Here is a 17434-nt window from a genome sequence, read left to right as displayed (position 1 = left end):
ACCTTGACCTCCAGTCCTCTGTACCAGAGTTTGTAAAGTGTCCACTTCTGGGCCCGAGCACAGCAGACACTCCTCAGGTGGACAACGCCCCTCCTCCAAGCTGGTGACCTGTGGCCTCTGTATACAAGAGCCCAGCATGGACCCAGGCCCCACCCAGTCTACTCCAGAGTCAGCTGGACCCAGGTTCTGGTGGGCTTTACAGAACCATTCAGGGAGTGACAGGACCATGCCTGTCAGCTCAGCTCCACTCTTGGATGGTTCTTGGAAGGCCAGACAGGAGCCAGAGGTGAGGGGTGCATGTGGGTGGGGGAGGAACAAGTCAGGAAAGGTAGGTAAGACTGGAAGCACAACATAGAGAATGCATCCAGTGCTACCGAAGTGAGAGATGTTGCCCTGGTGTGTGTACTGCACACAGAACACACGTATACACACATATTCATACACATGTCTCAGCACTCTAATGCATACGTATGAAAATGCACCACACACGTGCATACACCCACCCACCCACTCACACACGGAGGCACATCACACACCTGTAGACCCACACATGTGCACGCACAGATATGAATATACATTCACACACTCACATAGAGGCATATACATTTGTGCACACACACTCACACACCCACTCACACATGCATGCATGCACACTCACCTGTCCACCCACACACATGCATACACATATATGAATATACATCCACATACTCACACAGATGCACATACACACATGTGCATGCACACACATGTGCACACACCCCACACATGCATGCACACGCATGCACATATACACACATACATGTGCACACATGTATGTACAGGCACCTGCACACCCACACATGTACAAAGCACCTATATGAATATGCATCCACATACTCACATGTGTGTACATACATAGATGCAGATGCACTCGTGCACACACATGTACATGCACACACCCAACACATGTATACACATGTAGCCACACACGTACACATGTTCACACACATACACACACCTTTACACTCACACATATGCATGTGCATCACACATGTGTAGTTGCTCTTGAGAGTGGCAGGAAACGGAGACTCAGCACAGGAGGTCATTGTCCAAACTAGCATGGCATCTGGAAGGAATGATGCCTCTGTTTGTCCCTCTTTGGTCACAACAGGGCATCACTGAGGGTTGGGGGTCACCTTGGGGGGGCTGTAGCGCCAGGAGAGTGGTCAACCCTCCTGCCTGTGGACACAATGGGAGCATGAAACCCACAGACACATGAGACGCTACACAGAAGACTGAAATATGAAAATATATTCACATTTGCACATGTGTGTCGAGGACCTTGAGGCTCAGGTTCCAGAGCAGCCCTGGGGACCCCAGGCCACCCCGATGATGAGGAACCGGCACTGTGCCCTCTGTGTGCCGGGGTGAAGCACATCTCATAAATACTTCTGATGGAAGCAGCCTCATAGTCTGTACACTGCCCACGGCACATGGGAAAGTGGGTCGTCACCTTTTCGATGGACTGGTCCTGGGGGCTGCCTTACAGGCATCAGAATCCCGGGGAGCCTGGTTCCATGCTGAATCCACAGTGATACAGAGTGTGGCTGGGCATCTGAACAGGCAGCAGGTGTCTCCGTGGTTGTGCCAAGTCCAAGGTCGAGAGATGGGTAGCTGCTCTGTGCACAGCCACTGCCCAGGCCTTCACAGTAAATGAAAATGTGCACCCATCCCACACAAGCCAGGCTCCTGACCACCCCGGGGGACACAGCCCTCTCAGGCTTCCCTGGACAGCACCGCGAGCAGAGCTTGCGAGAAGAGGGCTGTTGCTCTCTGAGTCGGTGCAAAGCCTTGTGCTCTCCTCCTGGTGATGACTGAAGACTGTGGGACAGCAATCTGCCCCTGTCCTGCGCCCACTGGGAACAGCTGCGGGGTGGGGCTGGGGCGGGGTGGGCAGCTGCGTCCAGAGCACCCTTGGCTGGCCCTCAAGCTCATCTCCCACATTGCATTCACATTTTGGACATTCAGCCCAGATTTTGGGGTGGCCCCCAGTCCTGCAACTCCACTGTGAGGTTCTCGGGGTGGGGGGCTCAGTGCTGGGGATGCAAGACCACCACTCCTTTGCTGTGGTGGCAGAAGGCTGAGAATCAGCGTTCAGACGTCGCTCTGGTGCTGGAAGACGGAGGTCTCTTCTGGATGGTGGGTGGGATTGTCAGAGGCCGAGGACTGACTGGGCAGAGAAACTTCCAGGCCATCGGAAGACCCTGACGGGGGCTTGTACAGGAAGCAGGCCGCCATGAAGAAGAGGACACCAAGTACCTGGAGGAGGAGGACATCGAGGCTGACCTTTCCACAAACTGACACCCCCAAATGTTGAGGGTTGACCCCCACAGGCCTGCAGGGATACTGAACTTGGAATACAGAAGGTTGGTTCTCCCTCTGAGCATGAAGGTCACCCTCTCTGGGAGATCTACCAGGCTGACCTTCCCACTGGGGAATTGTGGGATATTGCAGGATATTGCATACTGACCTCCCCCCAAATTCTCCCAAGCTGACCTCTCCTGAAGGTCTCCCAGGCAGACACCCTGTTTATAAGACATCCCAGGCTGACCCCTGACCCCAGGGTCTTCCAGGTCAGAGCCCATGACTTCTTGGAGGAAGTTTGTTTGAGGAGACTTGAGGGGATGTCAGGGTCTCTGCAGACATGATGATGTAAAAGAGCTGCAGTGAGGGCCTTCCCTCAGCCCAGGGTGAGTGGACCTGTCCCCGTGACTGTGCCCAGGGAGATGGAACCCTGAGTCAGGGCTGAGTGAGCCGGCCAAGACTAGAGGCGGTATCCCAGGGGCCGGGAGAGGCTTGGAGTCCCTCCAGCAGCACTTCTTGAAGGCACTGTCTGCCTCTTAGGGATCAGGGCCCAGCCACACCCCGTCAGACATCTGGTCTCCAGACTGGGAGAGTGCTCGCGTCCAGGCCAGCGTCTGTGGTCACTCTGGGGCTGTAGGCAGAGCTGGCTGGCTGTGACTCCTGCGAGCTGGGCCGAACCCCTGTGTGTGTGTGGCCACCTCACTGGGCACTTGACTTGTAAGGTTATGTCAGCTTGGGGTGTGAACTATGTGTGACCAGGGGTGGATGCGCTGACACCCTCCACTCCCTCACCACCTGGACATACATAAGGCCACCTGCTGGTCCCAGGCCCAGAGCCTATGGGTTCTTCTAGGAAGAGCACACGAGGTAAGTCTGCTGTTCTGTGCACACGCACGTGTACGTGTATATACACTTAACATTTGAGAACCGGACTTTAACCAGAATCCCCACTGACTATGTGGGGCTCCCACCTGGGCCCCAAGGGCTGAAGGTCACCTGCCTGCGGGACACTGTGGAGTTCCCACATGCCCTACTGGAAAGTGTTTGAGGGCATATATGTCCACTCCCCTCAGGAACACAGCACTCGTGACACTGTCCTCAAGGCTGGACAGGGCCACTTGTACTGCCCACTGCAGCCCCCACACACGTGGCTCCAGGCGTCAAGGTCAGCTGAGGGAAAAGGTCAGGGTCTATTTCCAGAGTTGACTGGAAGCTCCTCCCTAGAGCCTTGGTAGTGCAGTGGATTAGCGCTCAGCGGCTAACTGACAGGCCGGGGGTTGGGACCCACTAGCTGCTCGTGGGCTGTTGTGAGGCCAAGGGGCTGCTTTCCTGACTCCAGAGCTGCCCCGATGCTGAGCCTTGTGGACAAACCACAGGGAAGATGCTGGCTTGAGAGGACACCTTACTCCAAGGTTCAACAGTGGGGTCCTGCATCTGCCTCCTGGCCCCGGGAATCTGGTCCGCACTGTTGTTGGGGTCTCCCTTGACTTTGAAGGTTTGGGGAGTCTCTTCTAAGGGGAAAGTTCAAACTGTGAGCTGGGGGCTGAGGGGCCAGTGGGGAGGGAGTCCCAATGAGGACAGAGGGGATGAGGGGCCCAGCAGAGTCCCAAGGGAGGCCAGGGGGTATGAGGGGACCAGTAGAGAGCACATGTGGGCAGACAGTGAGAGCAAAGCCTCCTGGAAGGGCAGAGGCAGGGAGGGCGGCCCACCTGACCCCTAAGGCACTGGCCAGGGGATTGTGGCTGACCACAGGGGAAGCTGAGCCACTGAACTACAGTGTAGTGGGGCTGCAGTGTAGCTGAGAGGGGCAGCTCCCTGTAGGGAAGTGGAGGGGTGTGCAGGGCTTGGGGTGACCCCAGGGCTGCTCTGTGTTACCAGAGCCCCAAGAGTGCTCGTTTGAGCTGGGCCTGGGCCTGAGGTACGGTGTGTACTCACCACTTTCCATTTGCTGAGTCCCTGGGGGAGAGGCCTAGCGCCCTGTTCAGTGGGGGGACCCTAAACTCCCAGGTCTGCACAGGGTCATTGTCCGGACCCCTCACCTTGTACAGGAGTCCGGTGATGAGTATGTACCGGCTCATGGCTGCGTTCCGGTACACAAAGCAGGAGCCCTGCACGCCACACTGGTCCTGCCAGAGCAGGCACGCCTTGTCAATCACCCAGCCGAAGGCAATGGGTCCCGGGATGCCCCCTACAGAGAGAGAACACTCAGGGCCAAGCAGCACGGAGAGGGGAGAGGGGGGAGCGTGGGGACGATGGCGGAGGGACATGCACATAGGGTGAGGGCTGAGACATCAGGGATGATGGCAAGGGGAATGGCCGGCAGCACTGGAGGGTCCATGATATCAGGGATGAAACTGAGGGGAACCCACATGGCAGACAGCCCTGGGGGGCTGAGATGATGTCAGAGTTAATGGGAAGCCTATGTGGTGGGCAGCACTGCCCCACCTTCCTGGGAGTGATGGGCCTTTTTTCCAAGTAGCTGCTGGTGGATGCAGCCAGGTATTTTTACCACTGTACCCCCAGAACACTTTTCAGGAGTTCTGGGGGTGTGTGGTCTGGGGCCTGAGGGTTCCCCTAATGGTCTCTGCCTCTTGATCCCACAGGAAAGTGAAGGAAAGCACCCAGAGTTCAGCTCGCTGGGCAGCCAGCAGAAAAGTCAGAGGTCTAGGGAGCCCCAGAAGAAAGGCCTGGTGACACCATCAGCGGCCTCTGTAGGGCCTCCAACACGGGGCCTGGGCTGGGCCTGTGTACCTGCAGTGGGGCTGGGCTTTTCAGTCTGGGCAAATGAAACAAGGGAGATCTTCCAGTATGCAGGTGGGGGAGCTCAGTGGGCCCTGGGGGGTGTCCGTGCAATCCACACCCACCCGCCCCCACGTGGCTGCAGGTCCCTGGAGCGGAGCAGTACCTAGGGTTCTAACAACGATCCACTGGATTCCGAGTGCGAAGGACCGCTGCCAGTCACACACACACCTGTGAGAAGGTGCAGCCATGGCTACAGAGCACGGAGCCTGGCTCACCCTTGCCAGGCCCAGTCCTGATGAGCCCGAGGCCACCTCCCCACCTCCTGCCTCCCTGGGTCAGAGCCCCAGCACTTCCGGGGCGGCCGGCCATGTGCTGTCCGCATGCGAGCCTGCCGGCTTAGGGCCCAGAACATTCCACAACGGGGCTGCCAACTCAGGGCCAGGCACCTTCCAGCGTGGGACCAGGACTCGCACTCAGGGCCCAGAATGTTCCCCAGTGGGACGTGGGCCATGCATGGCACAGGACTCAGCATAGGCCCTGCGTGTCCCGTGGGACCTGGCCTGCGGAGCTCCAACCTAGAGGCCTGCAAAGGAAGGTTCTGGACAAGAGCCCACCCATTTCTTACCGTAGGGTTGCGGTCAGCGCGGGAATGCTGCTGAGGAATGTAAAGATAATTACAACGAATACGAAAACCAGAAGGAGGGGCTTTCTCTGACAGGTGGAGGTGCATTTCCCTGCAGTGGCATGGCCAAGGCCAGAGGACAAATTCTGAGGGACACAGCTACAGTCTCGGTACACCTGAGGAGCCCAACGACAGGCCAATTACAGGAGGAAGGGCCAGGGGGCCTCCCAGCCCCGCGGGGATGGCAGCCCACACAGCTGCCACTCACCTTCCGGCCACCCAGGTCTGTGGTGGCCACTGACAGGCATCCCGCGTGGCAGGGCGAGTAGTACATGAGGCCGTCGGAGCCGCACACGGGGCTGTATTGCTCAGGCTGGCAGTCACAGGCCGCGTTGCAAGTGGTTGTCAGCTGCAGGTGGCCCTGCGGCAGCGGGCTGTGGGGGAGTGGGGTTTGCAGGTTGTTCCCAAGTTGTTTCCAGGCCCTGGCTACTTCAGACACACTCGGCACCTGTCCCTCTGTCCTTCCTCACTGTGCAGGTTCCCAGGAGTGAGGTCGCTGGGAGGGGTGCTTGTTGAGAGCATGTGTGTGTCTCTGTGTGTGCATGCATGCCCACATGTGCACACATGCTCATCTGCGCACATATATGTACGTACACACGAACCTGTACATGCGTGTCCATATATGTATATGCATGTGCACATGTACCTGTACATGTGTGACCAGCTGTGCATATATGCTGTATCCTTTGTGCCCGTGCATGTGTCCATGCACATGTGCACACAGGCTCATGAGTCCATGTGTGCCCAGGTGTGCATGTATGTGCATCTGTATCTGTGTGACCATGTGTACATACACACCTGTGTCCTTGTGTGCCTGTGCATCAGTGTGTCCATGCACGTATGCACACATGCTCATGACTGCTCATGTATGTCTGTGCATGCACACATGTATGCACATATGTGACCATGTGTGCACATACACACTCCTGTGTCCTTATGTGGCCATGTGTATGCATGCTCATGTGTGCCCACATGTCCATGTATGTATGTGCATGTGCACGTGTCTGTGTGACTGTGTGTACATACAGACACACGTGTCCTTGTTCTCCCATGTGTCAGTGGTGTTTATGCACGTGTGCACGGATGGCTACGTGTGTGCCTTGTCTATGCGTGTGCACTTGTGTGTGCCCATGCATGTGTGGCTGTGTGTGCATGTGTAACTTAGGGGGGTTCCTGCTGCACGTCATGAGCTCACATCAGCTCAAGAAGAGCCTAGAAGACACTGGTAGTAGGGCAATTGTCCCACTGCATGGAGACTGAGGCCCACAGGGCACAGGCAGGCACCTGAGCTCAGGTGTCCTTAATGGCTGCCCAGGTGCCATTTTATAAATTAGCCTTAATCCATTGACCTGGCACAATGGGCATCTTCCTTGTGAACAAGTGCTGCTCGTTTCACTGACCTTCCCTTGTCCCTGGTGAGCTTCCACACAGGTGAGCCTTCACACATTTGTTCCCATACAGATGTGTTCCCACACAGGTAAGCCTCCACCCAGCTATGTCTTCACACATGTGTCTCCAGGTCATTGCCCTTATTGGGGGTCTCACCTTCCACTGTAGCTGACTGTCACTCCAGCCATGGGCACATTGGGGCAGTGCAGGAAGAAGATGAATATGGCCAGGAGGCTGACCACAGTGCAGAGCAGGCAGAACTTGATGATGTCCGAGCCACGCAGCTTAAACTTGTTCACCAAGAAGCCGCCCAGGAAGGTGCCACCCCCGCCTGCCGGGACCACCAGGTACCCTGGGGATAAGTGTCCAGTGAGGTCTTGGAAGGCATGGCCAGGAGGGCCCACATCCCATGAGGTGGAGAAGGAATGGTGGGGTCCTAATCTTGTGCTTTGTCCCCTCTTACCCCAATTGGAACCAGGGAAGGCAGTGTCTGGCTTCAAGTAAACATAGAGGCATCCTACCTCCATGTTTGGAGCTGACCCCTGGGCCAAACACTGACCCCTGTGCCCAGGGCTGACCCTGGTGCCCAGCGCTGACCTGGTGCCCAGCACTGACCCTCATGCCTGGCATCTCCCTCTGGCTATGTCTTCAGTGAGACCGAGATAGCCCCTGAGAATGCTAACAGAGGAGGTGCCCACCCTGTAGACCCATGAAGGCCAACCAGCCTCTGGCCGTGGTATGCCCGTGGGCCATTCCAAGAGCCCCTGAAGCCCTGGGCACCAGGACCACGTCTACAGCCAGGCCCTGAAGAAAGTGGGGGGCTCTAGGACCATCCTACACCCCTAGCAAAGCTGCCAGAGTGTGCATCCTCTTATCCCAGCAGGCCTGGCCCGGCACCCCCTTCCTGCCACCTTGCCACCTGCAGCAGTCGTGCAAGCATGGAGCTCTTGCTGTAACTGGCCCCGACCCCTGCGCTGGGCTCTAACGTGAAGCAGCCTCTGGAGGGGCTTTCCAGAGACTCCTCATTCATCTGCGAACCATGGCAAGTAGAGGCCCTCCCACCTCCCGGGAACTCTGAGATCTGGGGGGGTTCTCACCAAACAAAGTGGCTGCTTCTGAGGCGCTGAGGCTGAACTGGGACTCAAGGAACTTGGGGCCGAATGTGGACATGCCAGCGATGAGAGTGGCCTCTGTGGCCCCAGCCAGGCAGAGCAGGATGAATGCAGGGTTCTTTAGGAGGATCCAGATGGAACTGGACAGGGTGAAGGGCATTGAGACCAGAGAGAAGAGACCGAGGGTCAGGGTGGATCACATCTCAGGGAGGGGAAGCCCTGACCCTCCGACCTGAGCAGAAAGGGCCCTAGTTCTGAGATAGCTACATGTGGGGCCAGGAGAGCCTGCAGGGAGCTCGCACCCCAAGACTGAGCTGGTGACTGCTTATCAGGAAGGCCTCGTGTGAAAGCTTATCACTGCCTGGTCCAGAATTCCGGCCTCAGAGCAGAGCTGCCCACACATTTATCCAGACACCGGGTGACCACAGCGACTGCTGAGTCATCTCTGAGCAACACTGTTGGGGAGCAGAGGGACCTGCTAGGGAGCAGGGGGTTGGGGGCCGGAGGGGATGGATGGCCACGCAGGGACGAGGCTTGCTCACTAGTGGGGTTATGGTGGGGTTTGGAACAGAAGTCCCCAGAGAGCTCCTGTGGGTTGGGCTGGACCCGAACTTCTCTTGGTTGCACTTGGGGGGCCCGTGGGAGGTCTTGAATCTCTTCCTGAGGACTGGGGGGCCTGGTCTCTGGACCCCGAGGCACGTGTTCATCTCTGTCCCTGGAATGTGGTCTGGGTGTGGGCATTTTCTAGAGGCTGGAGGGAATTCTGAGCTTTTCCGGTCAGTCCCCAGGTGTCCAGCCCCAGCACGGGGTTACAGCTGGCCTGACACAGGCCTGGATGCAGAGGCCCTGAGAGTCGCTCACACTATAAACACTCTGAGTTTTTATTAGGGGCTGGAGAGTGACAGGGACAAACATGAGTGACCTGTTTCCTGCCTGTGGTGGGAAGGCTAGTCAGGTGTCCTGAGTGCTCACACCTCTTGAAGTGGGGTTATGAGTGGAGATGTGTCTGCAGGTCCTAACCCCAGAACCTGTGAATGTGACCCCACAGCAGGGTGGGCCCTGATCCATTGTGAGGGGTGTTACTAGAGTAGGAGAAAAAGAGATGCAGACAGACAGGGAGGACAGAGGCCGAGGTGGGAGTGTGCTGTCTGATCGCAAGTCAAAGCACTTGCCAGCCAGGCCACAGTCGGCCCTGCCCGCGGCCTCCGGTCTGTGGGGGAGTGCTGCTCTGTGGCCATCTGCTGCGTGAGCACCTTCGAGCAGAGCACAGTGGGCCTGGCGGGGAGGATGTAGAAACATCCTCAGGGTCCACAGCCGCAGGGAGAGTTTGAAAGCAGAAGCATCAGCTCTGCCCCACACCTCGTTCCAGCTTCCTGGGTGCCCCACCCCACCCTTCTCACCCCCTAGCAGCAGGGTCCCTGCCTCAGGACTCAGCGGTCTCTGTCCACAGACACCCCGGTTTGCCAGTGGGTTTGGAAGGCAGAGGGAGACAAAGGATTGTGGTGAGTGGTTTGGTGATAGCCAGGATGCCAGGGGCATGTCCAGGTGGCAGAGGCCTTGTGTCCTACTGCTGGCCCTGTTCACCAATGAAAGTGGCCATGCATCCACTCTGTGCCTTTTTTTGGGGACACTTAATCCAGAAAGCAGCAGCCTGTACCATGATGAGTGATCCCTAGTGGAGCTTGGAGCTTACACAGACCCACTCTTGCTTCTGGTCTCAATGACCCTGTGAGGGGACACTCCCCTCCCAGCCAGCCTGCATCCACCATGAGGAAACAGAGCTGAGCTGGTCAGAACAGCTTCAACCACCCCCTGAAATCTGCTTCACTCGGGAGGCACGGCCAAGCAAGCATTCATTCTGGAAAAGCCGTTTCAGAATCCCTTTAATAAGGAGCTCTGGTGGCGCAGTGTGTGCTGTGCTGCTCACAGCACAAATCTACCAGCTGGCGAAGGGTGGGCGGTCTGGGACCTGATGGGTGGTTGCCTGGGGGCAGTGAGTTTGGGTTGAGGTTGGTTGTGGCCTTTGAGGCTCAAAGCTCCCAGCAGCCCCCGCGGCGCGGGCAGCAAGGCAGAGACGGCACTCTCCGGCATTAGACACGCTGATGACCTGGATGGAGTGCAGCCCAAGTGGCCCTTACAGATGAGAGGGAGAGACTTCATCTCATGCATCGGTGGTGACTGGTCCATGGAGAGGGACATCAAGCTTGGCAAAGTAGATGGTTCAACAAGATGGCCTGACTCAGAGACTGAAAGGCCGATCTCGAGCACCGTGGAGACAAAGAGGCCACAAGGTCTGGCAGCTTTTGTCCTGCTGTCTCAGAACCACTTGACCACACTGAGCGAACTGTGGGGACGCTCACGGCATGGCGAGGCTCTGAGAACAGATGCCCATTCTGGCACGTGCGCCCCTCTGATGAGGGGGCATGCCCTGGTCAGGGCTGACCCTGGGCTGCCGGACTGAGCGTGTCTTTTCTGGCTGCCTTCCTACCCCACTCCTCACAGCAGGAACCAAAGACAGAGCTTGGAGGGGTGTCCCCTGCATGACATGGGGGCAGGGGATGGGTTTGGGCATTGGTGTCCCTTCCGTAGTTACCCTCAGGACATATCTCCTGGTCCTGGTGGGGCTACCGGCCCCACTGGGCCCTCCTACACCTGGTTGTGGAGAATGCCCAGGGTGGGGGACACCTCCATCCTTGGCAGGGATGGGCAACCCCCTGACAGTGTGGACGCTTCCTTGTCCTTCAGTCCTGCTCTCAGCTTCCTTGGCTGAAACTCTCGGGCTGAATTTGCCCAGGAACTTGTCATGACCTAGAGAGGGCACAGGTTCTGGATTGTTCTATTAATAGCAGCTGGTTGAGGAACTATAGGCCTGGTCCTCATTATGGTTTGAGGACCTAGAGAGGCACACTCACCACATCAACATGGAAATGGGTTAGAGGAGAGACCAGTAGCTGTGCTGGGGGTGTTCTGGGCTCTCCTCCCCAAGATGATCTGTGGGTGCTAGGAGAGACGTGCTGGCCCTAACTCTCTGCCCCAGACTCTCCTCTATGGGTGATGCCCCGGGACCACTGACCAGTCAGCCCATGGCCTCGCCCAGCCTCTGACCAGCCCCCAACAGGCAGCCAAGCTCCTCCAGGTGAGCAGTGAACAGAGGAGGGGAAGCAGGAGGGGAGCCCCAGTATGACAGGAAGGAAGTAGGAGCTAGAGGCCTGCCGGTCCCTACTTCCCCTTCATTCTCCCCTCCTCCTCTGCTTTGTCTCCCTAGCCTCCCTCCCCCCTTCCTCCTCTTCCTCCTCCCTCCTTCCCTCCATCTTTTCTCCCCTCCCTTCTCTCCCAGCCCCCACATTCCTCACTACCTCTCCCTCTTCCACCGTCCTTCCACCTTTCTACATCTCCCCTTCCCTTCCTTCTCTCTACCTCATCTCCTCCCTCCTCCCCTCGCCCCTCCCCTTCCATCCTCCCTCTGCCCTCCTCCTTCCTCTCCCCTTCTCCTCCTCCCTCCCTTCCTCCTTCCTCCTTCCTCTGCTCCCTCCCCTTCCTCCTCCTCTCCGTCATCCTCCTCTCCTCCTCTCCATCCTCTTCTCCTCCTCCCTTCTTCCTCTCCTCCTTCTCCTCCCTCCTCCTCTCCATCATCCCTTCTTCTCCTCTTTCCTTCTCTTTGCCCATCACTCCATCCTCTACCTCTGTCCTCCCCTCCATGCACGTGGTGGGAGGATGGCTGGAGTGGCCAGTTAGACACAGTCCCTGAAAACCAGAGCCAAGAAGGTTCTGGAAGAGTTGGGACACTCAGTGTACTCATTTCTGCAGATGTGACCAGACAGGAGAGTGAAAATGAAAGTCCAGGCAGACTGACAACATTTGAGGGTCTATGTGTGGGCTGCACTGGCTGAGGCCTTGGGGACCTGTGTGACCACGGGGCTGTGGTCCTAACATAGCATCATGACCCAGGAGGCTCCGTGTGCTTCTCCTGTAACTTCCAGCCCTAGAGTATTATAGAGAAGGGGATGATGATCACGCCGTGACCCCAAGGGTCGCCCGATGTTCCCTGTTAGAGGAAGAATAATGGGACTGCAGTAATGGAAAGGAGCTTCCGTTTGTAGGACCCTGGGAAACCCCACACGACAGGGCCCCTAGGTCCCCTCACACTACATGAGAGGGCCTGAGTGTCCCCTCACAGACTGCACATGACAGACCCCTGGTACCCACATGCCTGGTACTTACAGAGGGAGGTCCCGCATGGTTTTCCCAAAGTCCGGGTTGGCTGTGGTCCTGGGACCACTGTCCTTGAGCTTCTGAGTCTCCACTGCCCTCATGACCATGTAACGCTGCGTTCCTGGAAAGACCCTGGGGTCAGGCCAGCACTGTCTGAGCCCCCACTACCTCTGTTGGCTGGTGGAGCAGAGGTGTGGGTGCTGTGAGGGCTTGTGGTACGCTTGAGGTCCAGAGGGGAGAGAAGGGAGGAGGAAGGTGCCCTTCCACGGAAAGGACCCCTTCTGGTAGCCTCTAAGGAAAGGACAGACCCCCGGCCCACCCTGCAGGACAGTGAAGCTGGCCTCCCCCCATGACTGTCCTCACGCCTCCTCACTTCCACGCCCAGGAGTGGCAGGTGCACAGGGACTTTGCTCGCGTAGGAGCAGCAGGGAGGCAAGTGCGTGTCCATCTGCACAGACTTGGGGAGCAGGACATACCCACCTGGTAGCTGCCGTGGGAAGCCAAGAATGGGGATGGTGATGAGGAAGGCAGCAGCCCCAGAGCCCAGGAAGCCAACCCACCAGGCACCAACCCACAGTGGGCTCTCTGTGGTCAGCTCCGTCCTGGGGAGAGACAGGCGAGGCCAGTGTTCACGCCACGTGCATCCTCACTGGGCAGCCTGGGTGCCCCTCGTTCCTTCTCTCCGTCTCTCTCTTGCTCACTCTGTTCTCTGCCTTTCTTGTTCTCTCTCACCCTCCCTTCCTGCCTCTCTCCCCCTCTTCCTCTCTGTCTCTGCCACTCTCTCACTCACTCTCTTCTGCTTAAATGCACAGAACCAGCAGTAAAGGAGCCACAAGACTTCCACATTAGCAGCTGGGAGCTGCCCTGACATTTAAGACTCAGGAGAAATGGTGGCCATGACTTGGGAAGCTTCTGGAACATCTCCGTGCTGTCTCCACCAGTGCTGCTTTCCCCAGACCACTCTAACAGACCGCCCCCCCGAACCCCAGGGCCACTCAAAGGCAGGTCTCAATTCTCCCCTGCCCTGAGCCTACCACGCACTAGAAGGCTGTGAATGATTTGGCCACCTGGACTTCTTGCCCCGCACCACCAGGCCAGGGGTGCTTGGGGTGAAGCAGGGCACCCAGGGTGGGGAGAGGCACTGTCACTCACCGCTGGCCCACCTCCGTGTAGATGTTCAGCAGCGCACCCCCCACCAGGTAGCCGGCTGCAGGTCCAAGGATGGCCGCAGTGTAGAAGACAGCTGTAAGGGGGTGTGGTTGTCAGAGCTGCCCTCCCTCCCTCTGCACGGCAGGAAGAGTGGCACACAGCACATACAACATGGGGACCCTTGTCTGATCCGGGGACCCACACCTGACCCAAGACCCACACATACCTGACCCGGGGACCCACACCTGACCCGAGACCCACCCCCACCTGACCCAGGAACCTACACCTGACCCGGGGACCCACACCTGACCCAGGGGCCCACACCTGACCTGGGGACCCACACCTGACCCAGAGACCCACACCTGATCCGGAGACCCACACCTGACCTGGGAACCCATCAACACCTGACACAAGAACCCCCTCCCACCTGACCTGGGGACTCACACCTAAGCTGGGGACTCATCTACACCAGACCCAAGGACCCACCCCCACCTGACCTGGAGACCCATCCACACCTGATCCAAGGACCCACCCCTACCTGACCCAGGGACCCATGCCTGACCTGGGGACTCACACCTGACCTGGAGACCCGTCTACACCTGACCCGGGACCCATCCACACCTGCCCTGAGGAACCGCAGCTGAGGCTGTAACCCACCCCCACCTGACCAGGGGACCCATCCACACCTGATCCAAGGACCCACCCACACCTGACCCGGGGACCCATGCCTGACTTGGGGACCCACACCTGAGCCTGGATCCCACCTCAACCTGACCTGGGGCCCACACTTGACCTGGGGACCTGTACTGTGACAGCAGAACCCCCTCCCCAAGGAGAAGCCCGCATCCTAACATGTGGGGCCTGCACCCCAATGTGCAAAGGACACCTTCCTGGGAGAAGCTCTGGTAGCTGGCAGGCTCTAGGCCCTGGTTGCAGGCTGTCGTTCTTGGTGCTGGGGGAATATGTGGGGCGAGGGACAAGGCCACCTCTAGGTCCAAAGATGAAGCAGTGTGTGCTGCCCGCCCACCCCCTTCCTATCCCTACCCCTACTAACCAATGTAGACCGGCGAGTAGCTGGACTTGACGTTTTCGTCCAGGTAGGTGACGCCCAGCGTGTAGAGTGGCGTGGCCCCAGCACCGTGCAGAAACTGCCCCAGCATGAAGACCAGCCGATAGTGGGACAGGCCCGAGGTGCTGTCCACGCAGACTGTGCTGTGGTTGCCCTGGCAGGTGGCCACCTCCTCGGAGGCCTCGACTTCATAGCGGCCAGCAGTGAAGTGGGGCAGCGCAAAGACAAAGGAGCCCAGGCCCATGAGCAGCACGCCCCAGCCCAGCCAGCGGGGCTTGTGGCCCGAGCCGCCCAGGTAGCTGACGAAGGTGAGGCAGAGACAGGCGGCGATGTCATAGGCGCTGGCCACCAGGCCGCTCTGATAGCTGTGCAGGTCAAAGCGCCGCTCGATGGACGTGATGACAGTGTTGATGAAGCCGTTGACCGTCATGCCCTGCAGGAAGGACGCCAAGCACAGGAAGAACAGCACGCCCTGTGGCCGGTTGAAGGCCTGCAGGCATGAGGGTGCGAAGGTCCACCAGCCACAGGCCATGTTGGGCTCTGCGGACACGTAGCGCACATCACGGGCAGGGCCCTGACCGTGCTTCCCCGCCGAGGGTGCACAGAGGGGTTGGCTGTAGAGGTCCAGGGGGCTGCTGGCTGTCAGAGTGCCCAGGGAAGCTCTCTCACTGAGGGGTGTGAGGCTGAAGCTGCTGTCAATGACTGCAGGTGGGCTGGGGAAGGTGAGCTGGGGCATGGAGGCAAAGGGCCTGTCCCCTGTCAGGTGCTGTGGCATGTCCACGCTGGGTCTTCTGGTCCAGCAGGGGCTTTAGGCTGAGCTTGGCCAGGTGTGTGTGCTGCTCTGCAGGGAGAATTTTGTTTAGGACCTGCACCTGCCCACAGATCCGTCCTTACCACGGACTTGTCACCTGTGGCAGCGGTGGCTCTATCTACCCACGGCCCATGGACGGGATCTGGAGGTCTTCTCTGGCCCAGGCCCTCACCACCTGGTGTAATGCCTCCGGGATGGTCCCTGCAGGCCCAGCAGCGGCTCTCGATTCCACAGCAGGGCCTCATCAGAACCAGCACCCTCATCTCCAGGCTGCGTGCCCTCATCAGAACTGGGGTCTCTTGTTAGAACTGCATCTGTCCACAGCCTGGGGCTGTGCGGGTGGAACAAATGCCATGTAGGCAGCACCAGGAGCGGCTCAACCCATCTGCCCCCGTGCTACACACACACACACACACACACACACACACACACACGGGCACCAGCAGCCTCCTGGCAGGAGGGAAATCCCGCTCGTCCAAAGGTCAGTGTGGAAATGAGGGACGAGTGGCGCTCCCTGCATGGCAGAGAGCCTGGGGGTTCTGCTGCTGCCTGGAGCCCTGACGGGCTGATTCTCAAGATGCCCAGCAGGGGCCAGTGTGAAGCACTGTGGTGAAGCTGACCAGACTCCCCTCAGCATATCCCATCCCAGTCCTGCCCGCTGACCACCCACTGTGACAGCAAAGAACTGGCCCCTGAGGGGTGAAGACTGTCAATGAAGCTCAGGGGGACTAGAGAACACCCCAGCACCCTCACATGTCATATATAATTTTAGAAAATGAAGTGTCCACAGCCAGGTGGCAGAGCCTTCTCAACACCGTGATGTCCACCAACCGCTGTGCAGCTCCTGAGCTCAAAATTGCTTTGGACCCAAAGCTGCCTGCCTGGGGACATTTCTGCTGCCATATGTCCTGGTGACCCAGGTGGTAACGGGCTCTGCCTTTCACAGCTGAAGTGTCTCTGTCCAAGGTACACAGTTGCCAGGATGTGAGGCATTAGCTGCTGAGTGCACGCATATGGCTGTGGCCGGGCGGTGCCCATGTGTGGGCGCACCATCTGCCTGCCCTCTGTGCCTTGCAGGTAGGATGTCCCTGTGTTGAGGTGACAAGGATTCCAGCCCTAAAACACAGTTGTCCCACAGGCCATCATGTCGAACAGAGGCCAAGAAACAGACTCTGTGCTCAGAGAGGCATGGGTCATGGTCACACTCCAGCCACCGTGCTGAGCCCCTGACACCGTGTCTGCCTCAGATCAAGCTCATCAGCAGAGATCCTTCTGGAGCATGGGGTCCCAGTGCTGGCCTTGCAAGGTGGGACGGTGGCCCTTAACAGACACACTCTGCCTGAGCAGCTATTAGGCGCTCACTTGGAGAGAGGCTCTGTCGAGTTTCTCAGGGTTGCTGTCATGACGTCTCCTTGAGTGAGTAGCCTCACCCTCCAGTGGAGAGCCAGCCACATGGGCTCTACCAGCACTCTAAGGGACAGTTTCCAGAGGCGCACACCAACGGTCGGCCTCCTGGGCTCATACATGCATATACACATACGTGTCCAAGTCTGTCCAGGGGACATCAGTCAGATGACATAGGATGCCCTGCTCGAGTGACCTCAGGTGAACGTGGAGAGTGGCTCAACCTCTAAGATCTAGGAAGACGGGCAAGGCTCCTGGAGGAGCAGGGACCATGCCACATACAGGAGGACAGGTGCCATCCACGGCCACAGCACATGCTCTCAGTGCAGAGCAGGGAGCAAGGGACAGGTGGCAAGGCCCTTGTCACCAACAGAAACCTTACAAACCTGGATTACACGGCCCTAGTCAAGAACATGGAGGAACAGAAAAGACTCAAAGCAACTCAAATTCCAAAGGTCAGCAGAGCCGTCCAGGGCTCTCACATCTGCATGAGTTCCCATCAAGTGTATGTTCTCAGTACG

The 17434-nt window shown here is 58.2% G+C and overlaps 1 protein-coding gene across 1 annotated transcript; it reads right to left on the bottom strand.

The window, feature by feature from the left end:
* Positions 1-2133: 2133 nt before the first annotated feature.
* On the bottom strand, positions 2134-15473 carry SLCO4A1 (solute carrier organic anion transporter family, member 4A1). The gene is made up of 11 exons (XM_006896938.1): positions 14684-15473; positions 13633-13723; positions 12961-13082; positions 12490-12601; positions 8254-8408; positions 7313-7508; positions 5976-6141; positions 5711-5883; positions 5249-5313; positions 4383-4531; positions 2134-2298 (listed from the first exon to the last, which is right to left on the bottom strand). Exons 1-11 carry the CDS (start codon positions 15471-15473, stop codon positions 2134-2136), a joined length of 2184 nt encoding a protein of 727 aa, XP_006897000.1.
* Between the last annotated feature and the right edge of the window lie 1961 nt (positions 15474-17434).

The sequence above is a fragment of the Elephantulus edwardii genome, unplaced genomic scaffold, assembly GCF_000299155.1.
Source record: "Elephantulus edwardii isolate Elephantulus edwardi_28Jun2011 unplaced genomic scaffold, EleEdw1.0 scaffold00193, whole genome shotgun sequence".
Lineage (NCBI taxonomy): Eukaryota > Metazoa > Chordata > Mammalia > Macroscelidea > Macroscelididae > Elephantulus > Elephantulus edwardii.
This window is presented reverse-complemented; position numbering and strand designations above follow the sequence as displayed.